Source organism: Prionailurus bengalensis, chromosome E2, assembly GCF_016509475.1.
Source record: "Prionailurus bengalensis isolate Pbe53 chromosome E2, Fcat_Pben_1.1_paternal_pri, whole genome shotgun sequence".
Classification (NCBI taxonomy): Eukaryota; Metazoa; Chordata; class Mammalia; order Carnivora; family Felidae; genus Prionailurus; species Prionailurus bengalensis.
In genome coordinates, this window is record NC_057352.1 from 19,261,063 (window position 1) to 19,286,231 (window position 25,169).

At 45.1% G+C, this 25,169-nt stretch overlaps 1 protein-coding gene across 3 annotated transcripts in view; it reads right to left on the minus strand.

The window, feature by feature from the left end:
* Nucleotides 1-25,169, minus strand: part of GARRE1 (granule associated Rac and RHOG effector 1) — an 83,832-nt gene that overhangs the window by 17,890 nt on the left and 40,773 nt on the right. For all 3 annotated transcript variants that reach the window (XM_043599066.1, XM_043599065.1, XM_043599067.1), the window contains 5 exons: nt 9,523-9,729; nt 2,941-3,081; nt 2,646-2,741; nt 2,359-2,520; nt 1,313-1,471 (listed from right to left, as the gene is read on the minus strand). In XM_043599066.1, the coding sequence (XP_043455001.1) occupies nt 1,313-1,471; nt 2,359-2,520; nt 2,646-2,741; nt 2,941-3,081; nt 9,523-9,729 (765 nt within the window). The remainder of the gene's footprint in view (nt 1-1,312; nt 1,472-2,358; nt 2,521-2,645; nt 2,742-2,940; nt 3,082-9,522; nt 9,730-25,169) is intronic.

Sequence of the window (25,169 nt, forward strand, 5' to 3'; positions counted from 1 at the left end):
CTCTCTCCTCCCATCTCTAGAACCACAACCTAAAGTTTCTTTGTCTGTCACACACAAAGGTGCCCTGGGAGCAAGGAGTAAGGAACTGGAAGAAGTTTCTGCTCTCTCAATAACCTGGGGCTTTTAATTTTTTTTAAAAAATACGTTTTCCCAAAACAGACTATATGTCTGTCTGCCTTATTTTACCCACTCCTTTCTAGAGAACTTATCCCTATGGCTTTTCTAGTTACAGCTAACATGATCTTTCGGAATATGGATCAATTTCCTCAAGCCAGTGGGCTCCCACATAGTTCAGCAGGGGGTCTCCAGCTTACTCCTTCTCTTCCCGTATTAAGGGCCGGATCCTAAAGGAAGCCTAACTACCTGCTGTGGACGGGCCCTCATCTGGCCCTACACAAGGCAGCACCACCCTGAGCTGGGCCACCTGAGGCCTCACCCCCATGAAACGAAAGCACAGCATCCTCCCAACAGCTCCATTTATGAATAAAGTAGGAATTAAAGAAACAGTTTTTTAAATTTTCTTAATCTCTAATTAGCTTCTGTTAACCTCTGACTGAAATGCTGTTATCTTTTCCAAAAGTAGTCATTTAATTCTCGAAAGTGGGATCAAGGTTGTAAGGTTACATGAGTCCCAGGTGCCAAACAAAAAGCTAAGTGGTGACTTCAGAGATTGATCTCTGGATCCCACCTTTGACAAAAGTCACTCTTCTCTCCCAAGGTGAAAAGACTAAACTTATTTCTGAATTGATGTTGTTATTTCATTGTTAAGAAGGAGATAAACAGAGAGCTGGGATACAAAGTGACTGGATGGGGGGGGCACTGCTTATACCACTGAGGTTTCTTGGAGGAGGCGGTGTTCGAGCTGACATCTGGAAGACGAAAAGATGTCACACATGCGGATTCAGAGGGAAGTCTTCTCAAGTAAGAAGAGCATCAATGGCAAAGGCCCGAGACAGGAAGAAGCTTGGCATGTTCGAGCATCAGAAAGATACCACTGTCGTTCCAGAGTGGGCGAGCTGTGCAGAGAGGCCCTCCCCATCAACCAGCACTCACGGAAGGTTTCTGCACAGGAAACCCGCAACATCACTTTGCAACTAGGTTCCCTGCAAATATGTATTATCAGTCTATACGAGAAAACAAAAAAGGCTTTTTAATGCTGCTGTTCCTCTACCTTCTCCACTTGCTGTAAATGCTGCAGTACTGAAGAACTTTTAAAATTATTCAGTATTTCCACACTTGTGCCTGCACCGCATCCTCCTGTGCGGGAAACACTCTCTGCTCTCTCTCCGGGGCGCCCCACATGCTCACTCACCAGACCAGCCTGGCCGAACAGCAGCTGCACAGCAGTCTTGCAGGCGCCCCGCCACGTGGACGGGCACACCTGGTTCAGTACTTCGGTCACAGGAAGGTCGTCCCTGGGTGTAATTCCATTGTAGCAGCCCGCCTCCTTGATGAGCTGCAACATCGTATGCTACGGGTCGAGAAGATGAGAGTTCACCCCTCAAGATAAAGCTGCACAAGATTCTACAATGTGCTGAAATGAATTTACAAGTACACAATAGTCCTCTATTTTTCAATAGTGAAAATATCACTGTTTCAGTCCCCCCACCCAAATCATGTCATTTTCATTTCTTAGGCAACTGTCATCAGATACCCTCAGAGAATAAGGATACGCAGACATTAATACACACATGTGATTTCTATACTAGCAAAAAATATAGCATTACATTTGCTGACACAAATTGGCTGAGGAATTTTGAAATTCTGAATTCCTCTAAATAAGGAGACAAAATCATCTGGCAAAAATAAATACCAATGAAAACCTCAACTTTATTTTGGATGACCAAGTGGTCAGGTATGCAGACTCTGGAAACAGACTACATAGCCTCAAATTCCAGTCTACTACTTTGTAGCTGTGTGACCTTGGGCCTCAGTTCCTCTGTCAAATGGAGAAAAGAGCAGTGTCCGTCTCCTGGGTGAGCATTAAACGAGACGATGCAGGTGGAGCCCTTGGCATGATGCCTGGCTCACATGACGCTCCCAAACTGGTCATAATTACTGCGGTATCATGATAAAATTTCCTATCTAATTCACAAAAGTCCCCTAAAACATTAATCACAGATAGTATTTTGTAGCGTACTTTCGAAACACTTTATGTTAAACATTTGAACAAAATTAGGAATAAAACCTGGCAAACGTCTATTAAAATAAGTCATCATAGTCTGCTTTTAGACACCAGTTTACTAATACCTCCTGCCTTGACTTCAGTTTTGTTTTTTAATCTATACAAGCCCTTAGGTTTCCCTTAAGAACGGTTTCCAAGTTCACACCCGGTATTGGAACCCCATGGAAAGCTACCGTCTTAAGTTTCAGGTTGTCGGCGGCAGATTCATTGAAGGAGACGCCCTTCAGGAAGTGTGATCCTATCTGCACAGGGACGGTGGGAAGCTCACACTGCATGGGCTGCGGGGGGGTCTGCCTCCGCCCTGTCTGCTGCGCCTCGGCCTCGCTACAGCAGCCCTGCAAAAGGTTTGGAGAGGAGAGGGGAGGTGACCCACGGCAATTCTGCCAAGACAGCCGGTTCACTTGGTATGGCAACACTGTCATTCCACGGCTCCCAAGAGCTTCCAGAAAGAGAAGCATACCTGTAAACTGGCTTCAATTGCCTTTGGATTCAGGTGGAAACCAGCTTTCATTGCATATTCACAGTGGCCTAAGCTTTCCAGAGCTATTTTATATGCCTGCAAAAAAATTGTAAGAATCAAGATTACATGGCAGATCGTAGAATGACAAAGTCCAGGGACAACAGGAATTTAAAATTTCTGTAGTGACTGAATGACTTCAGGCCAACTACCACCCTACTATTCCTTCCAACTGGTTCAACCTCACAACTTGAATGCCCTCCCTTGTTTCTATCTGTCCTCAGATAACAACACTTACTTGCAAAGCGCTGTCAATTTTCAAGTTCAGTTCCTTGAGCTGGTGCTCGGGAATGGCCGCACTCTGAGAACAGAAGAGTTGCTGCACCTCAATGCCCGCCAGGCGGCTGTCACAGCCTCTTTCCCTCAGTCTCGATGTCGCCTGCAACAGTAACAGCGACGGGAAGGCACAAGAGAATGTAACAGACTTAGCTATGTTTAAAAAATAAGAAACGAAGAAAAAAAACAACGGAGTTAAACCCAGATGCTATCTGAGCATTAGATATATACCGGACATTCTGGATTGTCTGTATTACCAAGTGAGCAACCAGAAATCTGGGAAGATTAAACCAAGCATCTTGAAGAGAAAGCAAACCTGACACAGAACTACTTTATTTAAGAAACCCTGGGGAGGGTGGGGTGCGCCTAGGTGGCTCAGTTGGTTAAGTGTCTGACTCTTGATCTTGGCTCTCGGCTCAGGTCTTGATCTCAGTGTCATGAGTTGAAGCCCCACGTTGGGCTCCATGCTGCATGTGAAGCTACTTAGGAAAATAAAAAAAAGAAACCCTGGAAAAAAGACTTACCTACCTGTTATTAATTTTTCCTATATGTAAAACTTTCACATTTTAAAAATGTATTTTTTTTTAAATTTTTTTTTCAACGTTTATTTATTTTTGGGACAGAGAGAGACAGAGCATGAATGGGGGAGGGGCAGAGAGAGAGGGAGACACAGAATCGGAAACAGGCTCCAGGCTCTGAGCCATCAGCCCAGAGCCTGACGCGGGGCTCAAACTCACGGACCGCGAGATCGTGACCTGGCTGAAGTCGGACGCTTAACCGACTGCGCCACCCAGGCGCCCCTAAAAATGTATTTTTTTGAGAGAGAGAGAGAAAGAGAGCACGCACACAGGTGGGGGAGGGGGCAGAGAGAGAAGAGAGAGAGAATCCCAAGCATGCTCCATGCTGTCAGTGCAGGGCTCATGAACCGTGAGATCGTGACCTGAACTGAAATCAATATTTGGATACTTAACTGACTGAGCCACCCAGGCACCCCTGTAAGACCTTTACATTTTTAATTTCTCTTTTAAAGACAGCCAAACTAAAATATTGGCACTTGGAGTTTCCAGAATCATCATATTGAACATATAAGGTTAGGTGTTCCTGTACACCAAAGTAAAAGGCCACACCAACATAGAACAGGGAAAAAAACGTACCCTGGAGTGTTAAAGGAAAAATAAGACTTCTGAAATCTGCACAAAAAATTTAAATACTTATTGTTTGGTCATTAAATATGTTCATGAACAAGACAGAGAAACAAGAAAAAAAAAGTAATCAATGTCTTATTGTGATGAAATGTAAGTTACTTACACATATGGGTCAGGACTGGAGAATACAGAAAAAATGTATTTAATTTCTTAAATGGGAGAAGGAATTCAGGATGAACTGCCTTCCAATTTTTCAATGTCTATTTCTGTTGCAGTCACATTTGTGCAACAAATAACATTTTTTAACAGCTAATTTTTGTTCTTCTGCTGTAGGAGTTACAATGTTTACCAAAACTGCAGAAAGGTAATTAGCAGAAACAATGCTATAAAGTTCTAAAGCTTCACAAATTACACATGTATGACTACATTCCATCCAGTCTCTGAACCCTAACTAGTCTTACCGTTTAAAACTATTTGACTCTCTAAGATTCTTTCACTGAAATATTTGGCCCAGAAGGTCTTGTGGTGCATATCTATGGCTAGGCAATGGAGCGCAAAGCCTGGTGCCTACCATCTTAGGGCTGACAGCCTCATGGGCCAAACAAAACATTTAAACCATTTAAAATGGAGAAAAACACACCAAGGAAAACAGGGAGAACTATCATAGGGAGGAGCACCCTAAACACTCAGAAATCAGCATTTAGGTTATGAGTTTGAGGTGGAGGAGGAAGTCAGCAGAAGTGTGGGATGGGTGAGCAGACATGTCAGCAAAGAAACTAGAACCCAGTGAGCAAGGGAGACAGTGACTGCAGATGAGGTTGGTGAGCAAGGCAGGAACCAGACTGTGTGGGACTCGGCGGGTCATGGTGAAGGGTCGGTACTTTACCCTAAGGAAGTAGCAACATCATCCAACTTAAAATGGAGGGAGATGAAGGGTGGCAAGACAGGGAGGGGAGAAGCGAATCTAGCCACTGCAGGTGTCTGGGGAGAGTAGGGACATCCTGAACTAGGGCAGTGAAAGGGACACATGTGGGGTAATGCTTTGGGGTGGAACCTACAGGGCTTATGGACTGGATGTAGATGTGATGGAAAGACAGGAGGATAAATCTTCAGTTTCATGCATGAATGACCCAGTGTGGGATGGCAGCACTTGCTAGTATGGGGAAGATTTGGGCAAGACCAGGGGTGTGGGGAAAAGCTAAGCCTGAGCCACTTAGATACCTGAGGTAAGCAGCAGCTGAATACAGGGGCCTGAAGCCCACAGAATTGGACTGGTCGCACATATGTGAGGGCCCCCAGCACACAGACAGTTCTTAATGTCCCAAGGCTATATGGAGACCCTACAGGGAGGGCACTCAGAAATGAGCACTGAGAAACGGACGTAAGTTGTGTGTATAAGTTGTGTTGAAGAGAAAAAGCTAGCAAAGTAGATGGAGAGGATGGCCCAAGAGATTAATGCCTGCTTCAGGGACGCCACAGGAAGAGAGGGTCTCTAAGGGCCCGTATTGCTGTGAGCTGCTGAATGGAGTCAAACGGTTCCCTGGATTTGGCCACACAGAAGGCACCAGTGACCTTGACAAGAGAATGCCTGTTCTTTTTTTTTTTTTTTTAATGTTTATTTATTTATATTGAGAGAGAGTGAGAGCTTGAATGTGAGCAGAGAGAAAGAGAGAATCTCAAGCAGGCTCTGCACTCTCAGCACAGAGCCTGATGCAGGGCTCAACCCCATGAACTGTGAGATCACGACCTGAGCTGAAATCAAGAGTTGGACGCTCAACCAACTGAGCCACCCAGGTGCCCCTGAGAATGCTCGTTCTTGCGTAGGAGGGGAAGCCAGACTTCAGCGAGCTGAATGATGCTATTTATATAAAGTTTCATATTGTGCAAGATACACCTTATACTACTTATGGATACATGTATACAGAGTGAAAATATAAAAATATGTGCAGGACTCACAAACTCCAAATTCAAAAGAGGTTATCTCTACAAAGGAAGAGATGTGAGTAAGGCAGTAAAAAGGTACAATGGAAATCAGCTGCATTTGTAAATAATATTTTTTCTGTTAAAAATAAAAAGCATGAAAGGGGCGCCTGGCTGACTCAGTCTGTACAGCACATGACTCTTGATCTTGGAGTTGTGAGTTCAAGCCGTACGCTGGGCATGAAGCCTACTTAAAAATAAATAAGTGAGCATATAAATAAATAAACAAATGGTATGAAGCAACTGACAAGAAGGTAAGATTCACTCGACAAAGCTAAAAGGCAGACAGGGTATGTGCGACATTTCCTATATGCTTGAAATCTTTCATAATAATCTTTTTTAGAATGACTCAAAGGTACGGTAGACAATTCTTCCAAGAAGTTGGCTGTGAGAAGAGCAGAGAAACAGGGCAGAACAGCGAGGATTTCTGTGTATGCGGGTTTACGTAGTGGGTGGGAGGGCATGCTGAAGAGGAGGGAGAGAAAACACAGGGCCTCACCACAGAGGCCTTGAGGGTGGGGGAAGGTGGGGACAGGGCGGACCCCGGACAGGAGGGGTCCTGTAATGAAGGGAAGGAAGAGACGAGGGTCTGAATGGGGGAAGCAGTGTGGTTTTGGGGTGAAGAAAAGGGACTGCTGCCAGGTGGATTCTATTTCCTCGGTACAGTGTAGGGCAGGGTCACTGGCTGGTGGCTAAGTGAGGGAGAAAGCACAAGGGCCTGTGCAGACTGCAGTGGGTGAAGAAAAAGGTTAAGGTGAGGAGATCAAGGGACTGCTGGGGTCCTCACGAGCGCTGGGTTCTCAGCATGATGATGTCAACAGGAGACAACGGTGAGCCTGGTATTAAGGGTATGAATATGAGCTGCATGATCAGGAGGCTGGAGCCCAGCAACCAAGAGGACACAGAGGTCTGCGAGGTGACAAATGGCCACCTGCAATAAGGTCAGCAGGTCCCACTTCCACACTGGACCTCAATTAGCATTTCAGGGCTGCTCTGACAAACACCGAGAGGCAGGGGAAAGCCCTTGACAGGAAAGAGAGACCAAAACAAACAAGAAAAAGAAACTGAAAAGAAATTCAAAAGAAGAACAGAGAACAGCATAAAACTGAAATAATAATAAAATTAGAGAATGTACAATGTGAGACTAGTAAATAATATTTAAAATATTTATTAAAGGAGATTTCTAAAACATGAAATACTCTGCCAACTGATTATGGAAGGATTACAACTAAACATTATATAAAAAAATCAATATTATACTCCTTAACTGTAAATTATCTCTTTCACTATGTAAAATGGATCAAAAAGTCCTAGTCAGTCCTAGTTAAAGTCTTGACTTGGAAGGCTTTTCACTCCCACCCCCCCTGGAAACACCTGAAAACAAATAATCCAGTGAAGAAATGGGCAAAAGACATGGACAGACATCTTTCCAAAGAAGACATCCAGATGGCTCATAGACACATGAAAAGATGCTCAACATCACGCATCATCAGGGAAATATAAATTAAAACTACAATGAGTTACCACCTCACACCTGTCAGTATGGTTAAAATTAACAACACAGGCAACAACAGATGTTGGCGAGGATGCAGAGAAAGGGGAACACTTTTGCACTGTTGGTGGGAATGAAAGCTGGTGCAGCCACTCTGAAAACAGTATGGAGCTTCCTCCAAAAGTTAAAAAAAGAACTATCCTACAACCCAGCAATTGCACTACAAGGTATTTATCCAAAGGATACAAAAATGCCAATTCAAAGGGGCACGTGCACCCCGATGTTTATAGCAGCACTATCGATAATAGCCAAAGTATGGAAAGAGCCCAAATATCCAGACTGATGAATGAATAAAGATGTGGTGTGGGTGTATACATACACACACACATATACACACAATGGAATATTATTTGGCAATCAAAAAGAATGAAATCTTGCCACTTGCAACAATGCGGATGGAATTAGAATGTATTATGCTAAGTGAAATAAATCAGTGAGAGGAAGATATATATATATATATGTACATATATATGTATATATACACACACATATGATTTCACTCACTTAAGAAACAAATGAACATAGGGGAAGGGAAGGAAAAATAAGATAAAGACAGAGAGGGAGGCAAACCATAAGAGACTCTTAAATACTGGGGGCACCTGGGTGGCTCTGTCGGTTAAAGCGTCCGACTATGGCTCAGGTCACGATCTCCCAGATCGTGGGTTTGAGCCCCATGTCGGGCTCTGTGCTAACAGCTCGGAGCCTAGAGCCTGCTTCAGATTCTGTGTCTCCCTCTCTCTCTGCCCCTCCCACCCTCACACTCTGTCTCTCTGTCTCTGTCTCTCTCTCAAAAACAAATTTTTTTTTAAACTTTTTTTTACATTTATTTATTTTTGAGAAACAGTGAGACAAAGCGTCAGCGAGGGGGAGGGGCAGAGAGAGAAGGAAACACAGAATCTGAAGCAGGCTGCCAGCTCTGAGCTGTCAGCACAGAGCCTGATGAGGGGCTCGAACCCACAAACTGTGAGATCACGACCTGAGCCGAAGTTGGACAGACGCTCAACTGACTGAGCCACCCAGGTGCCCCTAAAAAAAATTTTTTTTTAAAGAAACTCTTAAATACTGAGAACAAATTGAGGGTTAATGGAGGGGTACTGGGTGGGGGGATGGGCTAAGTGACAGGCACTAAGGAGGGCACTTGTTGGGATGAGCATGGGTGTTACCTATAAGTGATGAATCACTAAATTCTACTCCTGAAACCAATACTACACTATATGTTAACTAGCTTTGATTTAAATAAAAATTTAAAAATAATAAAATTTAAAAAAAAATAATAAAAAGAATATGTGGGGCGCCTCAGTCGGAGGAGCATGTGGCTCTTTATCTTGGGGTCGTGTGAGCCCCATGTCGGGTGTAGAGATTACTTAAATAAATGAACAACAAAACAAAACAAAACAAAACAAAATACCTACAAGAAACGTGCTGTCACTGACCACATCCCCACCTGGCTGCCTGGCTGGCCGCTTTACCCTCCGCAGCCAGCTCTGGCCTGTCTTTCCAGACTTCGGCTCCAACCTCTTCTCCCTGGTCTCTCTTCCTTGAAGCTTTGCTGCACTGCTCGTAGTTGGAGGCAGGACTCTTTCTCTGGGCTCCTGCACACCTCCATCACAGCCCTTTAACCCTATTTTTGTAGGCCCTCCCTCTTAGGAGGCTGTGAGCAGAGGCTGTCACCCCAGTGCCTGGCGCACGCCTGGCACAAAGTGAGCGTTCACAAAAGCATTCACTGAAATGAATGAACAAGCTAATGATAACGGTTTAAAACTAACAGTTCTAAATAAAATGCCTCTTTCAGGAACCAACAGGCAAAGGTCCTCTGGAGCCTCTCCTAGTTGAACATAGGGCACCAATCTCCCCCAGGGAGGGTTACCTCAGCAGCCCCCCGCCAGGATCGCACAGCTTCCTCCAGTTCGGGTGTGTGGCTCATGCCAGATAACCCGCCGCCGCCGCCATTCTTCTTTTCTGGCACGACAACCTCGGCAAAGCACGAGTGAGCCACTGGCTGGACCTTCTGTAATGCCTGGGTCAAAAACTGGAAATGGACCTGTACCACTGTCAGGAAACATCGCCCCAACACCTGCGAAAACAAGAAAGCCAGGGGATTTTTAGGTTGTGGGCTGCTACTGCATTAGTGCAATAAATTCTCAACTATCAGTGTGAGCAGAAGGTAACAACACTTGGAAGTCTGAAATCACAGAAGTTAGAAAGTCACCAGCCTTTAGGAGGATCCTTGTTCTCATGTTCGCACCTGGGTGCCTGATGTCTAGAAGTCAAGATATTTCCACCAAATCGCAAACCCCATGGTTCAAATGGGCCTTCCCAGTTCCCAGCTAGCCCCCCACTCCTGTTCTCCGCTCCCCTCATGTGGACTCGGGCTCACACCAACCCTTGGTTGTCTTTGAGCTCTTACTGAACCAGAGGAACCCACAGTTCCAATTATGTCCACACGGCATTCAGAAGGCAGAGTGAAAGCCGTGTGACTGAAAATCTGAAAGGTCGGTTTGACTAGAAGACGACACTATTTATTAGAAATGGAATCCAAAGATACAGGTTATTTTGGTAACAATGTTATTAACATAGTTTTATTAACATAGCTGTGTGTCATTAATTCCAGTGTTAGGAAACAAAGCTGATAGACCAGTCTTCTAGGAGTCAACAAAACATACTGGACAACTCTGTCAGAACAGTAGAAACTCACTCACCCGAGACATTATCAGTAGTTGGTTGGTTGATGGAACATCCATTAAAGTAGGGAATTCATTTAAAAAATATTATAGACATATGTTAATATATACTATTAATATGTAACTATAATAATTTACATGTCAAAAAAATACCATAGACCATAAATATTTTAAGACACAAATGTGCATTTATCTGCCAAGGCCAAGGCTGTTTATTGACACTGTCGTTCCGTTTGCTTTCTTGAGGCAACCCTAGCTACAAGGTGTTCTCTAAGATTTCCTATTTCTTTTTCTTTAAAGGAGAGCAAGAACTTGTCACTTACAAAGTAACTTGAGCAGAGAACTTCCCGATCACTGACATCTTCCCCTAAGCTTTTACAGTTGTTTGGTCCATACCAAATTTGACATTCACATTTTTCCCATGGAGGGTATGTCATATTCCACTGGTTTACACGGTGGATTACTTACTTACAAATTACTTTATTTATTGAGCTTGCAATTTATTCAACGGGTAGGAGCACAGCGGGGAGGGCTCACTGGCTGTCGGTGATCAGTGCACTGCCTCGGGGAGGTGCTGAAGGCTGGGTAACTGTTTCCATTGCCTGTACAAGGAACCAACACCTAACCCCAGTGTCTACCCTCTAGTCCAGCCCTGTCCCTTAAGGCAGCCAAAAACAAGATTCAAGTCTGGCCCCACCTCCCAACATACATTTCCGATGCTGTCCTTTTCCATCTCCACTGGTCAGAGCTCTGCTTCCTAGAGAAAGAGTCAGGCAAGTCTCAGTGGTAACACTTACTCACTCCGATTTTCCCCTGTGAAGTCACCAGGGCCAAACTAAAACAAACTCACACAAATCTCACACCAAAGCATCCTCCTCCTACAGAGAACAATTAGAATTACAGGCTGGATCCCCACCCAAACCTCCTGGGTTTGCACTCATACCTGCCTCAAAGCTCCTCCCCCCCATCAATGATCGGTGCCAGATGGGGCAGGGTGAGGGACACAGATGAAGCAGACCTAGCAACCTAGAGTGATGTGACAGGAATAGAATAAACAGCATGTATTTAGTGCCACTGTACATAATATTTAGTACACAATAGCAGCCAGCCTCAATCGAGCACTCAGCCTGTACTTCACCTATGCTAAAGATCTCACATGGATTATCTCATTTAATGCTAGGAACAACCATACGAGGTCATTCCCATTTTACAGGCAGTAAGAGTGAGGCACAGAAAGGTTACGAACTTTGTCATGGGGACACAAACTGGAGGCGACAGAGTGGGCACTTGACTCAAATGTCTGTGCCCTTAGCCAGTATGCCCCACTGCCTTCAGTCGGCTCTAAGCAGCTGGATGCAGCTGTCGGCTGGCAGCACTGAGACCAGGACCTAATAAACTCCATCTTAACTGGTTTAGGCCACAACGAGGGTACCCTGAGGCCCCATACAAGGCACACACAGGAGGAGGAGTGGAGCTAGCTCCTCTGGCACACACTCTTTCTCTGCCTCCTTCCTCGGCCTCTTGCCGGCTACGGCAAAGATGTACGTGCCAGGTACCATGTGCGCCGGGGTCACGGTCTTACAGCTGCGGATGATTCAAGGGTCACATTCATTCCTTCAGCAAACATGTAACATGTGAATACCCGATACGTACAAAGCACAATAGGCTAGAGGGTGCTGCAAGAAAGACGATGAGCAAGTCCTGGTCCTCAGGAGGGTTACTTCCTGATGGTGGAGAACAAACTGCTAAGTGGAGATGCAAAGTCAGGGGCCACCGGAGAAGGAACACAAGGGGGGTGGGAAGGAAAAGGCTCTCTGAGGGAAGGACTAAAGGAAGAGTTAACTACCCTTCCCCCTTCTAAAAAGGGAAAATGCTGGGAAAGGCCTGATGCAGGGTCCCAGGGTCCAGAATAGGACAGCGCCGGTTGATGGGAGGACGGGGCTGGGGAGGGTGCCCCTGTTGAGGGCAGGATGGTGGAAGGAGGGCGATGCTGCTGCAGGAATAAGTGGGGGAAAAGATGCCGGACAGTTTAAAGGCAGACTTCTGGTATGTTGTCTCCACCATTCTTACATGTTTGACCTTGGATGAGTCATTTAATCTAAATTTCTTCCCTGTAAATAAGGAATGATGAGAACAAGAACTCGGCATCTCCCTGCTCCCACCCGTGATGCAGGGAGCAGCAGTCCAAATTACACTTGTAACAAAATATCTGTGCCGTAAACGTTTCGTTAAGAGCCGACCAAAGCAATGGCCACCCTGGATTTGGAAAAGCTGTTTCACAGAATATCTGCTCTAAAAGTTTCAAGTAACAGATGCATAAACACTACCTTGAGAGAGAGCGCCTGCCTCTGGGCATCTCCTGTCTCAGCCCAGCTCCCTTCCTGGAACACACCCCACCCACCTTGACCCAGACTTGGGCCAGTCCTTGGGGGGTCTTCCTGAGAAACGTGGAAAGAAATACAGACTCTAAAGTTGTGAATTCAAAAGCAGGTGACCTCAGGGCCGTGGGCAGCTATTTTCTCCCTCACACGGAGAATGCTGCTTGGACTGCAGGATTCAGTGAGGCTGAAGAACAGACGTGGCAACCCGGGGAACGGATGAGTGGAGTGGTCAGAGACACTGCAGTTTAAAATGTCAATGCAGCTATACAGTTGCAGCGGTACCAACAGCCACCTTTATTGAGCGCTTAACCCATACCAAGCACCTTACTTGCAGTGAAGCAACTCTGTGGGTAAGAGAAATGCATCCATTTCCCAGATGATAACACTGAGGCTTCGAGGTAGAAACCTGTTCCAATGCCATGCAGGAGATAAGAGGTGCAGCAGAGATCTGATGCCAGATATGTTCCACTCCAAAAGCTGTACTCCTAACCACTAAGCCACTGTCTCCCTATGACAAGATCCAGGACATAGCCACAACAGGGGTGGCTACTAAAAGGAGGGGAACCCTGATATCCCCCGCATACTGTCAGGCCCTGAGGCGGGAGGCACGGCTCAGTCTTCTCTAACAGAGGAAAAGGGACTGGGACAAGAGTATCAAGTGGGGTGGCCTGTGGCACTCCTAGGTGGCATGAGTCTCATCGTTTATGAATCCACAGCAGAGAGCAGCTGCTAAGACTGGCTGGAAATGGCAATATGAAAACAGGGAGAGGATACAAGGGGCTTGGGAGAAAGAGCAGCTTCTCTTACCTCTTGGGGAATTCCAAATCCAAAAACATCTGTTCGGTCCTTCAGTATATCAGTCTCATTTAAGAATTATGAATAAAGCAATTGGATTTAATTGGCATTTGCATCAAAAAAATTTTTTTTAAGTTTATTTATTTTGAGAGAGACAGAGACAGGGTGAGCAGGGGAGGGGTAGAGAGAGAGAGTCCCAAGCAGGCTCTGCACCATCAGCACAGAGCCTGATGTGGTGCTCGAACTCACTAAACCGTGAGATCATGACCTGAGCCGAAATCAAGAGTCAGACACCTAACCAATTGAGCCACCTAGCTGCCCCGGGATTTGCATTTTAAAAAGACTAAACTAGGGGCGCCTGGGTGGCTGAGTCAGTTAAGTGTCCGACTTCGGCTCAGGTCATGATCTCGCGGTCCGTGAGTTCAAGCCCCACGTCAGGCTCTGTGCTGACTGCTCAGAGCCTGGAGCCTGTTTCAGATTCTGTGTCTCCCTTTCTCTCTGACCCTCCCCCGTTCATGCTCTGTCTCTCTCTGTCTCAAAAATAAATAAACGTTAAAAAAAAAAATTAAAAAAAAAAAAAAAAGACTAACCTAGGGGAGCCTGGTTGGCTTCGTAGGAGAGGCATGTGATTCTTGATCTCAGGGTTGCGAATTGGAGTACCATATTGGGTATAGAGATTACTTAAACAAATAAGACTTAAAAAAAGAAAGAAAGAAAGAAAGATAAATCTATTCAAGGCATCCCAAGTTGGTGGAATTTCAGGCCAATATCAGACTTCTGCATTAAGAGAAATCTTTTATTTTATTATTAAAAAAAAAACCCTCAGTTTTCATTCAGTTATTATTTTTTTTTAATTTATTTATTTTGAGACAGAGACAGAGAGAGAGGCACAGACAGACAGCTCGAGTCGGGGAGGGGCAGAGATGGAGAGAGAGAAAGAGAGACAGAGAACCCCAAGCAGGCTCCACACTGTCATGGGGGAGCCTGACTCGGGGCTCAAACCCACGAACTGTGAGATCATGGCCTGAGCTGAAATCAAGAGTCGGACACTCAACTGACTGAGCCACCCAGGAGCCCCAAGAGAAACCTGTTAATGTGACTTCAACTCCTCATAAAAGCCCAATTCCTGAATATAGACTAATCATTGACCTTGCCACTCCTGCCTCTAAATTTCCACAGAGCATTCTGGATTATAAACAGCCATCAAAGATCTACTAAAAGGAAACCTTGTTTTCTGGGACTCCCTGGTGGTGGCAGAAACGCAGTATGAGTTCACTCTCCCATTCCCATATACACATACCACATCTGCTGCTAAGAGTGTTGTGTTGATGGATACAACCAGAAAACTTTCTCTTCTTGGTGATGTTTATATTTTATTAATTCAACCAGGTTTTAGTTTAAGGTCACCCTACTCAGTCCCCCAAAGACCACCCTCTCTCACTGCCATAGTTGCAGAGGACCAATTTAACTCTACCTTCCTAGAATATTTCAAACTTTAGTTTTAGTTACTGCTCTTCTAGGGCCAAGCAAGGCCTGGCTCAGCCCTGAATCTACGCCCGTGTTGGGATCATGGAGTGCCCAAAGCCACCCATCCCCCAGCACACCTAGTGATTTTCATATCGATACACACAATATCTCACTAAGTTCGTTTTCTACTTAACCTCACTTAACAATCCATCTTTCTCACATCCCTAGAGTGAAGAACAAATAAAACCGATACATATACCACATGGTCAAATGTCCAGGAACTCCATCATTTATTTCTGATCAGTTTAAAAGTCCAGAGTGAATGAAATGAAGGCGATCTGGATTGGCTGCTTTTATTAGAAATTCCAAAGTCATTCAATCATTTCTTTCTCTTCAATATTTACTTTTACCTTAAACATTACAGTTGGTTCCAAGTTCCCTCAACCTTGCTCTTTTGTTCGTATGATAATTCCAGAGTTATTACATAATGACCTAACCAATAGACCAGAATGTGATATAAAAACCTAAATGTGTCTCCAGAGAAATAGAGAATGCAGTGGACCATGCCCAGGCTATGGAAAGTGCTTGCAAAGATTAGATTACAGTATAAAAATGCAAAAAAGAAACTTACTGCAACTATGTATAGTCTGACCTAAAAATCGATTACAGGGAGTATTTAAATATTTAAAAATTTAAAAAGCAACTAACAAAACAACAAAGATCTCTTTGCAGCAGGTACTAACCTAGAGCATAAAGAAGCTGCCACGTTATATATAAGAGGGAGAATACAGAAAGGAAAGAAAAGCTAACACCTGCCCAAGGGTGGCTGAGCCAACACCAAATGCTAATCACTCACACAAGATTATATTCTGCCTCTGGATATGCTGCTCCCTTGCTGGTAAAAATATCGACAGACACAGTTTCAGAACTCCTACTTCATGGACCGAGCACTCGGGTGCACAAAACCTTTTGTGTCAGTAAAACATAATCATTGCAAACAAATTAGGGGAAAAAGATCAGCTAAATAAAAATCTACCAAATATTACCAAATAGATATAACCACTGATTACATGTTTCCTGTACAGCCTACATTTGTACCTGTAGACGGTCTTTTTGTAAAAACTAGATTATGTTTATATGTTCTATTTATTTAAAATTTTTTTAATGTTTATTTTTGGGGGAGGGAGGGAGGGAGAGAGAGAGAGAGAGACAAAGCAGGAGTTGGAGAGGGGCAGAGAGAGAGAGAGAGAGAGGGAGGGAGACACAGAAGCTGAAGCTGGCTCCAGGCTCCTAGCTGTCAGCACAGAGCCCAATGAGGGCTCGGACCCACGAACCGGGAGATCATGACCTGAGCTGAAGTCAGACACTTAACCAACTGAGCCACCCAGGAGCCCCTATGTGTTCTGTTTTATAACCTGCTGTCCAAAAGAAAAGATATCAACAATTTATTACCATGCCAACACGCACAGGGAGTTTTATATTTTAGCTATGTTGCTATAAATCTTAACAATTAATAAGGATAACTATAAAATATCATTCAGGACATAAAAAAAGTGAAAGGCTACTCAAGGTAACTAAATCCATATTAATTTTGGTAAGCAAAGGACCCTGCTCTTATAGTAATTTTTCCTATTCAAAATGCAAGTTTCCTCCATAAACAAGCAAATTTATATTGTGGGTTTCTACGGGGCATAGATAAAAATATATTTAAGTCACCCAGACAAGCATACGGCCTGGGAGCCTATTAGAGTTCAGGAAATTCTTTTTGTTGATATGAGTGTATTTTTCATCAAAAGTTGGCACTTTGATCAAGAAGAAAAAATTACCAGGGCGCCTGGGTGGCTCAGTCAGTTGAGCGTCTGGCTCTTAGTTTCAGCCCAGGTCATGATCTCACTGTCAGTTTGAGCCTCATGTTGGTTTCCACACTGACAGTGTGGAGCCTCCTTGGGATTCTCTCTCCCTCTGTCTGCCCCTCCCCTGCACTCTCCTTCCCAAGATGGATAAATAAAAAAGAAGAAGAAAATACTATAACTGGGATGTCTGAGCGGTTAAGATATGTCTTTTTTTTTTTTAAATGTTTATTTATTTATTTTTGAGGGGAGTGGGAAGGGCAGAGAGAGGGGGATGGAGTATCCCAAGCAGGCTCCACATTGTCACTGCACAACCCAATGTGGGGTTCAAACCTATGAACCATAAGATCATGACCTGCTGAAATCAAGAGTCAGAAGCTTAACCCACTGAGCTACCCAGGTGCCTCAAGGCACTGGTCTTAAGAAGAAAATACTAAGGGCACCTGGGTGGCTCAGTTGGTTAAACGCCCGACTTCGGCTTACATCATGATCTCACAGTTCGTGGGTTCGAGCCCCGTGTCAGGCTCTGTGCTGTTAGCTCGGAGCCTGGAGCCTGCTTTGGGTTCTGTGTCTCCCTCTCTCTCTCTGCCCTTCCCCTGCTCACGCTCTCTCCCTCTGTCAAAAATAAACATTAAATGAAAATTAAAAAGAAGAAAATACTGAACTATCTCCACTGGAAAAAAATGATTAAAAAGACAAATGGGGAATTCAAAGTGGAAATTCACTCCATCAACATTATTTTCACCATAGGACTCTGAGGAGAGGCCTTCTGCATCCCAGGACCTGGTGCCACGTGTGTCACTTGTTCCCTGAGAGAGGGCTCACCGCACACATCAGACCGACTGCCTCTGTTATTCTTGTGAATTCCAACCGGTGACGGCTGTGGCAAATCCTGGGCTGAGGTGGAAAAGGGGGTCGCCCACCACCTCTCAGCAGCATCTGGAACAGTGGGTCCCTCCCGCTCACCCCGCTCCTTCTTGAAACACTTGCTTCTCTTGGCTTCCAAGACACTGCACTTACTCCATCTCTGCCTCACTCTCCGGCTGCTCCTTTAGCGTACTCCTAGGCTGCTTCCAAGTCATCTTCTGACCTCTAAATACCGGAGTGTCCCTGGGCTCACTCGTCCTTGGATTCGCCCTCTGGTTCTCCAGTTTATATTCATTCTCTTGATGACCAGGTCCAGTTTCATAGCTTTAAATACCATCTATTGAATCTACTGTTCCCAAGTTCCTATCTCCTGTCCGGACCTCAGCCCTGAACTCCAAATTTGTATATCCGACTGTCTACCTGACATTGCCCCTGGGATGTCAAATAAGCACTGCAGACCTGTTATTCCAGCTACTCTTCCCCCACTGCTCCCCGCCTCAGTAAAGAGTGCTACCAGTGGTCCAGGTGCTTGTGTCATAAACCCTGGAGCCATCTTGCAGCCCCTCCCCTCTCCCTCATGCACACCCATGCACACCCCCACGGTGCTAGAATATTAATCAGCCTTAAAAAGGAGGGAAGCTCTGACACATGCTGCAATATGGATGAGCCTTAAAGACAATGGTAAGTGAAAGCAGCCAGTCACAAAAAGACAGATATTGTATGATCTTATATGAGGTAGCTATAATAGGCAAATTCATAGAGACAGAAGGCAGAATTGTGGTTTCCTGGGGTTGGGGAGAGGGCGGAATGGGAGTTACTGTTGAAAGGGTTCAGGCTTTCAGTTTGGGAAGACGAAAATGTTCTGGAGTTGGATGGCGGTAAAGGCTGCGCAATACTGGGAATCTGCTTAATGCCACCGAGCTGTACACTTAAAAACGAGTACAGGGGCACCTGGGTGGCTCAGTCGGTTAGGCGTCCGACTTCAGCTCAGGTCACGATCTCACGGTCCGTGAGTTCGAGCCCCGCGTCGGGCTCTGGGCTGATGGCTCGGAGCCTGGAGCCTGCTTCCGATTCTGTGTCTTCCTCTCTCTCTGCCCCTCCCCCGTTCATGCTCTGTCTCTCTCTGTCCCAAAAATAAAAATAAACGTTAAAAAAAAATTTTTTAAAACCCACAAAAAACGAGTACAACTGCTTCTAGTCACCTCCTCTGCTAACATTCTAAGTTATGATCATCTCTTGCTTGGATTAATTACTATAATAGCCTCTTAACTGATCTTCCTGCTCCATTCAATTAGGATTAGGTCTGTCTACACCCAACAGCAACAAAACAAATGTGGTGGCTTAAACAAGAGTGATATTTACTTCTTTTCTTTCTAAGATAAAAAAATAAACCTAGGGTTAGGCAGTCCAGAGCAGGCAATGGGGACTCCCGGGGTCACAAGGAACCCAGTTCCCGTCCTTCTGCTCTGCATCCTCACGCAAGGCTGGCATTCTTCAGTTGCCTCATAGTTCTAAGTGGCTAAATGACCTTCAGCCATTGGCCTGCATTCTAGAGAGCAGCCAACTGGGACAGGGGAAGGGTGTACCCTCTTCCCTCTAAGGAAACTTCCCAGTAGACTCATCCCAAACCTCTAGCTACATCTTCCCAGACCTGAATTTATTCAAGAGACCCCCAGATGTAAGGAAGGCTGGGAGTCCAGTCCTTTTTCCAGGCACAGTATGTCTGAAAACAAAACAAAACAAATCCAGGGTTTTGTTACTAAGGAGAGAGAGGAGACTGGATTTGGGGAGCCAACTAGCAGCATCTACGCTCTCTCCTAGAGGCAACTTTTCGCACAGGGAAGTCTTAGAAAACAAAAAGCGGATTATTGTACTCCCCTGCTCAAAATTTTCCAATGGCTTTCCACTACAATCAGAAAGTCCTCATTCTGTCCTATAATACTCTATGTGAACAGGCCCCTGACTATTCTCTAAACTTATTTCCTGTCCTTCTCAGCTCTAGCCACCCAGCTTTCTTGCTGTTCCTCAAAAATTCTGAGCACAGCTCCTGTCTCAAGTCTTTTGCACAAGCCAATTCCCACTACATCAGGGTGTCTCAGCATCAACACTATTGACATTTGGGACTAGAGACTTCACCATTACAGGGGCTGTCTTATGCAGGCTCATATGTTGCTAGCAGTATCCCTGGTCTTTACTTATGAGATGCCAGCAGCACTGGCTACAGATGCAGTAACCACAACCCCTCAGATCATATTGTTTTGAATACATTTTCAAATTTTTACTGTTTTTTTTTTTTTTTAAGTTTGTTTATTAATTTGGAAGGGGGGGGCACGGAGAGGCAGAGAGAGGGAGAGAGAGAATCCCAGGCAGGCTCCACACATAGAGCCTGACTGGGGACTTGATCTCACAGTTTGTGAGACCATGACCTGAGCCAAGATCAAGAGTCAGATGCTTAACTGACTGAGCCACCCAGGTGCCCCTGTTTTGTTTCGTTTTTAATTTTTTTAAATATTTATTTATTTTGAGAGAGAGAGAGAGAGAGAGAGAGAGAGAGAAAGAGAAAGAGACAGCACGAACAGAGGAGGGGCAAAGAAAGAGGGAGACACAGAATCCGAAGCAGGCTCCAGGGCTCAGAGCTGTCAGCACAGAGCCCAACCTGGAGCTTGAACTCACAAACTGCAAGATTGTGACCTGAGCTGAAGTCAGATGCTCAACAGACTGAGTCAGCAAGGCGCCCCTGGTTTCTTTCTTTCTTTCTTTCTTTTTTTTTTTTTAAGCAAAAAAGCAGGGAAAATCCCTTCCTCCCAGGGTGACTTCTGAGAGATCAACAGCTGCAGAAGAGCTTGAATGTGGCTGTACAGGGGAGCTTTTGAGTATCTACACATCTGTTCTGCCGCAGGATTGAAATACAATGTGATGGGCTATAAGGAAGAGAAATACCAAGATTTCACCTTCTCCGAGTAAATTTGAATTGAAAATAAGATAAATCAAAGACCTTTGTGCTCCTGCAAACTTCTGTGTTTCAGGATCTGGGGCCTGAGTCAGGTCACCTAATGTTCCATACTTCCTGCAAAAACACCATTCAACCATGGGTGTATACGTGTGGGATAAGAAGGATGGGATATTGGTCAGAAGCAGAGAGAGAAACTGAGGTCTTAAAAGATGGCAAAAATTGTCCCCCCAAATACAGAGTGGGTCAGTGATATTCTGACTCCTTAGCATGCAAGTTCACTGCCTCCTCCTTCAAACCATTCTGTGCCCTCTGGTGTAACAGTCAAGTTCCTCCCTACCCCTAATATGGGGGGGGGGGGGAGGGGAAGGGAGATGTCATTTTTGTGCCAACTGAAAATACTTCTAGACATTGCCAAGTGTCCTCTGAGGAACAGCCCACCCTGACCCACTGGGGAACGAACCACTGCTCTATCTGGAGCATCCTTCCCTCTGGAATTTGTACAGCTGTAGTTCTGATAGTCATTGCTCAAATGTTCCATCCTTGGCCTTTCCTCTACCTCTCTCTCCCCCCTTATCCTTCTTCATTTCTCTCTACAGCACCTCTCACCACCTGACATTTGCACATGCTAGTTGTTTTTTGGTCTGTTTCCCCACCTAGAAGCTAAGCTGGATAAGGGTAGGATCTTGGTTTTGCTTACTCTTGCGTTTTCAGTGCCTGGCACGCCAAGGCCAAGCCAAGCGAGCAGCATGGTGACTCCAGGGCTGAGTGCAGGACATCAAAAGGCCAGTATCTTTGTGAAAATGACATCTGATCCCCGCCCCCCCCCCCCCCCCCCCAACACACTCTTCCTGCTTTTTCCCCTGGACAGCTCTTCTGCAGCCAGCCCACAGAGACCAGCTGCAAACCTTGAGATTACTTTAAGGGTGACCTTACCAACAGGCACACGGAAGATCACGACTTTTGTGGAGAAAGGAAGTCCATAAACCACACAAGGCTTTCCTGTAAGTGACAACTCATCCATGAATAAAGAATCACGTATAACATTTGTTATGGCTTGGAACTGTATGCTTATTCTTTCAACCTAAGAGTCAGTAATATAATTAACGGGTATGCTGTTAATAGAATTAAGGATATGTGTAAGGGAATAAAAAGATGTATTTTCCTTATATGTTTCTCTGTGCATATCTATTTGCTGTTCTCTGCATAGATCCATAAGATAATTAATAGTAGTTATATCCGGGACTGGCATGGAATTGGAAGGGAGGATCATTATTTTTGGAAAGGGAGACTTATGCTATTCAGAAATGTTTGAATTTTTTATCATGAGCATGTACCATGTATACGAGAAACTAATTTGTTAAAATCAATAATCAACAGTAATATATCCAAAGCATTCCCATTAAAATGAAGACCAAAACAAGGATGCTCACTCTTTTTTTTTAAAGGGAACACTTTAAAAAAAAAATTTTTTTTTTTAACATTTATTTATTTTTGAGAGAGAGAGAGAGACAGAGCATGAACGGGGGAGGGGCAGAGAGAAAGGGAGACACAGAATCGGAAGCAGGCTCCAGGCTCTGAGCCATCAGCCCAGAGCCCGACGCGGGGCTCGAACTCACGGACTGCGAGATCGTGACCTGAGCTGAAGTCGGACGCTCAACCGACTGAGCCACCCAGGCGCCCCGGATGCTCACTCTTATTTCATATTATTTCATATATTAAAACTTATGGTCAACACAAAATATGTAACTACTGGAAGGGAGGAGACATATGCAGATGACGTGACCATATATACACCAAAAAACCCCAAATAAACAAATCGAAACATGACAATTATTGCATTCAGTCATGTGGAAGGAGACAAAAATCAAGGATGTTTCCATGTTATAGAAAAAAATGCTAAAATAGTATCTCATTCATTAGAGCAACTGGAATATAAATTATTTAAGAATTTTAAGAAGAAATATGGGCATCTCTGGGGGGCTTGACTAGTTGATTGAGTGTCGGACTCTTTTTTTTTTTAATGTTGATTTATGTCCAAAGGGGAGAGAGACAGACCGTGACTGGGGGAGAGGCAGAGAGACAGAGAGAGAGAGAGAGAGACAGAATCTGAAGCAGGGTCCAGGCTACGTGCTGTCAGCACAGAGCCTGACTCGGGGTTCGAACCCATGAACTCCAAGATCATGACCTGAGCCGAAGACAGATGGGCAACCAACTGAGCCACCCAGGTGCCCCTGAGTGTCTGACTCCTGATTTCAGTTCAGGTCATGATCCCAGGGTCATGGGATTGAGCTGTGCATCAGGTTTGGTGCTGAGTATGAAGTCTGCGTAAGACTCTCTCTCCCTCTGCCCCTCTCCCATGCTTAGCATGCTGTCTCTCTAAAATTAAAATTAAAAAAAAAAAAAAAAAAGACTTTTAAGAAGAAACATACACAATCATTAGGAAGGAGACCATGGAACTTTACCAAGAGACATAACAGAAGACTTCACAGAAAGGCATAATTGCTAAAATCCTGAAAAACAAACAAAACAATTTAGCAATGCATATGGAGGGTTATAACCGTGTTTCTCATCTTCTGACCCCTTCCAGATCGGGGTGTGGCCTCCTTCGGAGGGAGCCCCCCTCAGAGAGCCACTCTCAGTCCTATGGCTTGGGGGAGGCGGACTCCGCTTGTACCGCAGCCCTGGGGTGGGCATACAGTCAGACCTGGCTAATCGGCATGTTAGTTTAACCTTTCTGGTCATAGGGTCCAAGGACAGGCAAGGTGACCCAAGCCAAGCCAACCGGACTCAGTTCTGGAACTTTTGTCAGAACCTCAGGGAAAGCAGAGGTGCTCTTTCTGTTGAGTTGCTGGGGGCTCTGGCATGGAGACAGTCTGCCTAGCCTTCTGTCTAGGACAGTCCAGTCTGCCTAGAAATGAAGGGAACACTCGTGAAGGCAAAGAGAAGAGACAAAATTTGGGTCTTTTCGGTACTGTGTGAACCCCTGAATCCAGCCACGCCCAAAGAGCTTACTTGCTTCAGTTTCATAGGTCAATATATTGTTCTGTTGAGAGGTAGCACAGTGCTACAGTCAAGAGTTTGTACTCTATAGAGTGAGACCACCTGGCTCTAAAGTCTGAATCTGCCGAGGAGACTTTTGATAAGTTGCTTCATCTCTCCACACCTCAGTGTCCTCATCAACAAAACAGGAACGGGAATAGTACCTAACTCATAAGGTTATTAATAGAATTAAGGGGCGCCTGGGTGGCTCAGTCCGTTGAGCATCCAACTTCGGCTCAGGTCATGATCTCATGGTTTGCGAGTTCGAGCCCCACATCAGGCTCTGTGCACACAAGCTCAAAGTGGAGCCTGCTTCGGATTCTGTGTCTCCCTCTCTCTCTGCTCTCCCCTGCTTGTGCTCTGTCTCTCTCACCCTCGAAAATAAAAGATAAAAATTTAAAAAAATTTAATAGAATTCAGTGAATTAATGTGTAGAGTCTCAGAACAGAGCACAGCATACATCACTATTGGCTGCTTTTTGCTTTTATTGTCATTTAAGCTATTTGAGTTTGGTTTCTGTCACTTGTAGCCATAGTGATTTTTTTTATAAAAACAAGTCTAATCATGCTGGTCTCTTGCTCAAAATCCCCCTTAAAAAATCCCATATCAGGGCGCCTAGGTGGCTCAGTTGGTTGAGTGTCCACCCCCTGGTTTTGGCTCAGGTCATCATTCACGGTTCCATGAGTTGGAGTCTGGCATCAGGCTCCACTCTGACAGTATGGAGCTTGAGATTGTCTCCCTCTCTCTGTCCCTTCTCTCTCAAAATATGCAAATAAATTAAAAAAAAAAATCCCATTTCATTCTGTGTAAGTTCTAAATCCTTATCAGGGCCTAACCTAGTTCTCTGCCCTGCCCTAACCTCTTCCAGGCTGGGTAGGAAGTTCTGGTGTAGGGGGCTGGGTCCTGCCAGAGTAAGAGGAGCAGGAGAACTCTGAACCAACCAGCAGTCATTTGCATCCCACGGCATCACACCTACTGTCTCAGTCTACTTATCTGTCTGTCTTGTCCACAAGGCCTAGAGCACTTTTGACTGTTCTCACTCATCTTTGCCAGCTCGTAGCCAGCTCGTGTGTATTTTCTCCAGGAGGGTGGGTGGTAGCAGCTAGGTAAAGAGGAGAGCAGACCAAAGGAGCTGGTGAGGCCTCAGGAGGGGTCCTGGAGTGAGCAAGGACTCATGGGGTTCCTCCACATCAAGCTATTTCTATCTTCCTGGCTCTGGATATGTCAGCATCAGCCAGAGGGCAAAGAAGCCCAGTCTCGTGGGGGACTGGACACTGCAAACAAGCCCCCTCCACACAAAGACTGCACACTGGCCTGAGGCAGCAGCGGGGTACAGGGCACAACCCCTGTATATGCTGGTCCCAGAAGGATTTTAGGCAACTGTCATTTTACAGACACTCAGAATCCTGATTTGTAAAGATGAGGGAGGCTGCCAAAACAGGCTGTTATCCAATCCTGTGAAGTCTCACAAGCCAACCAAT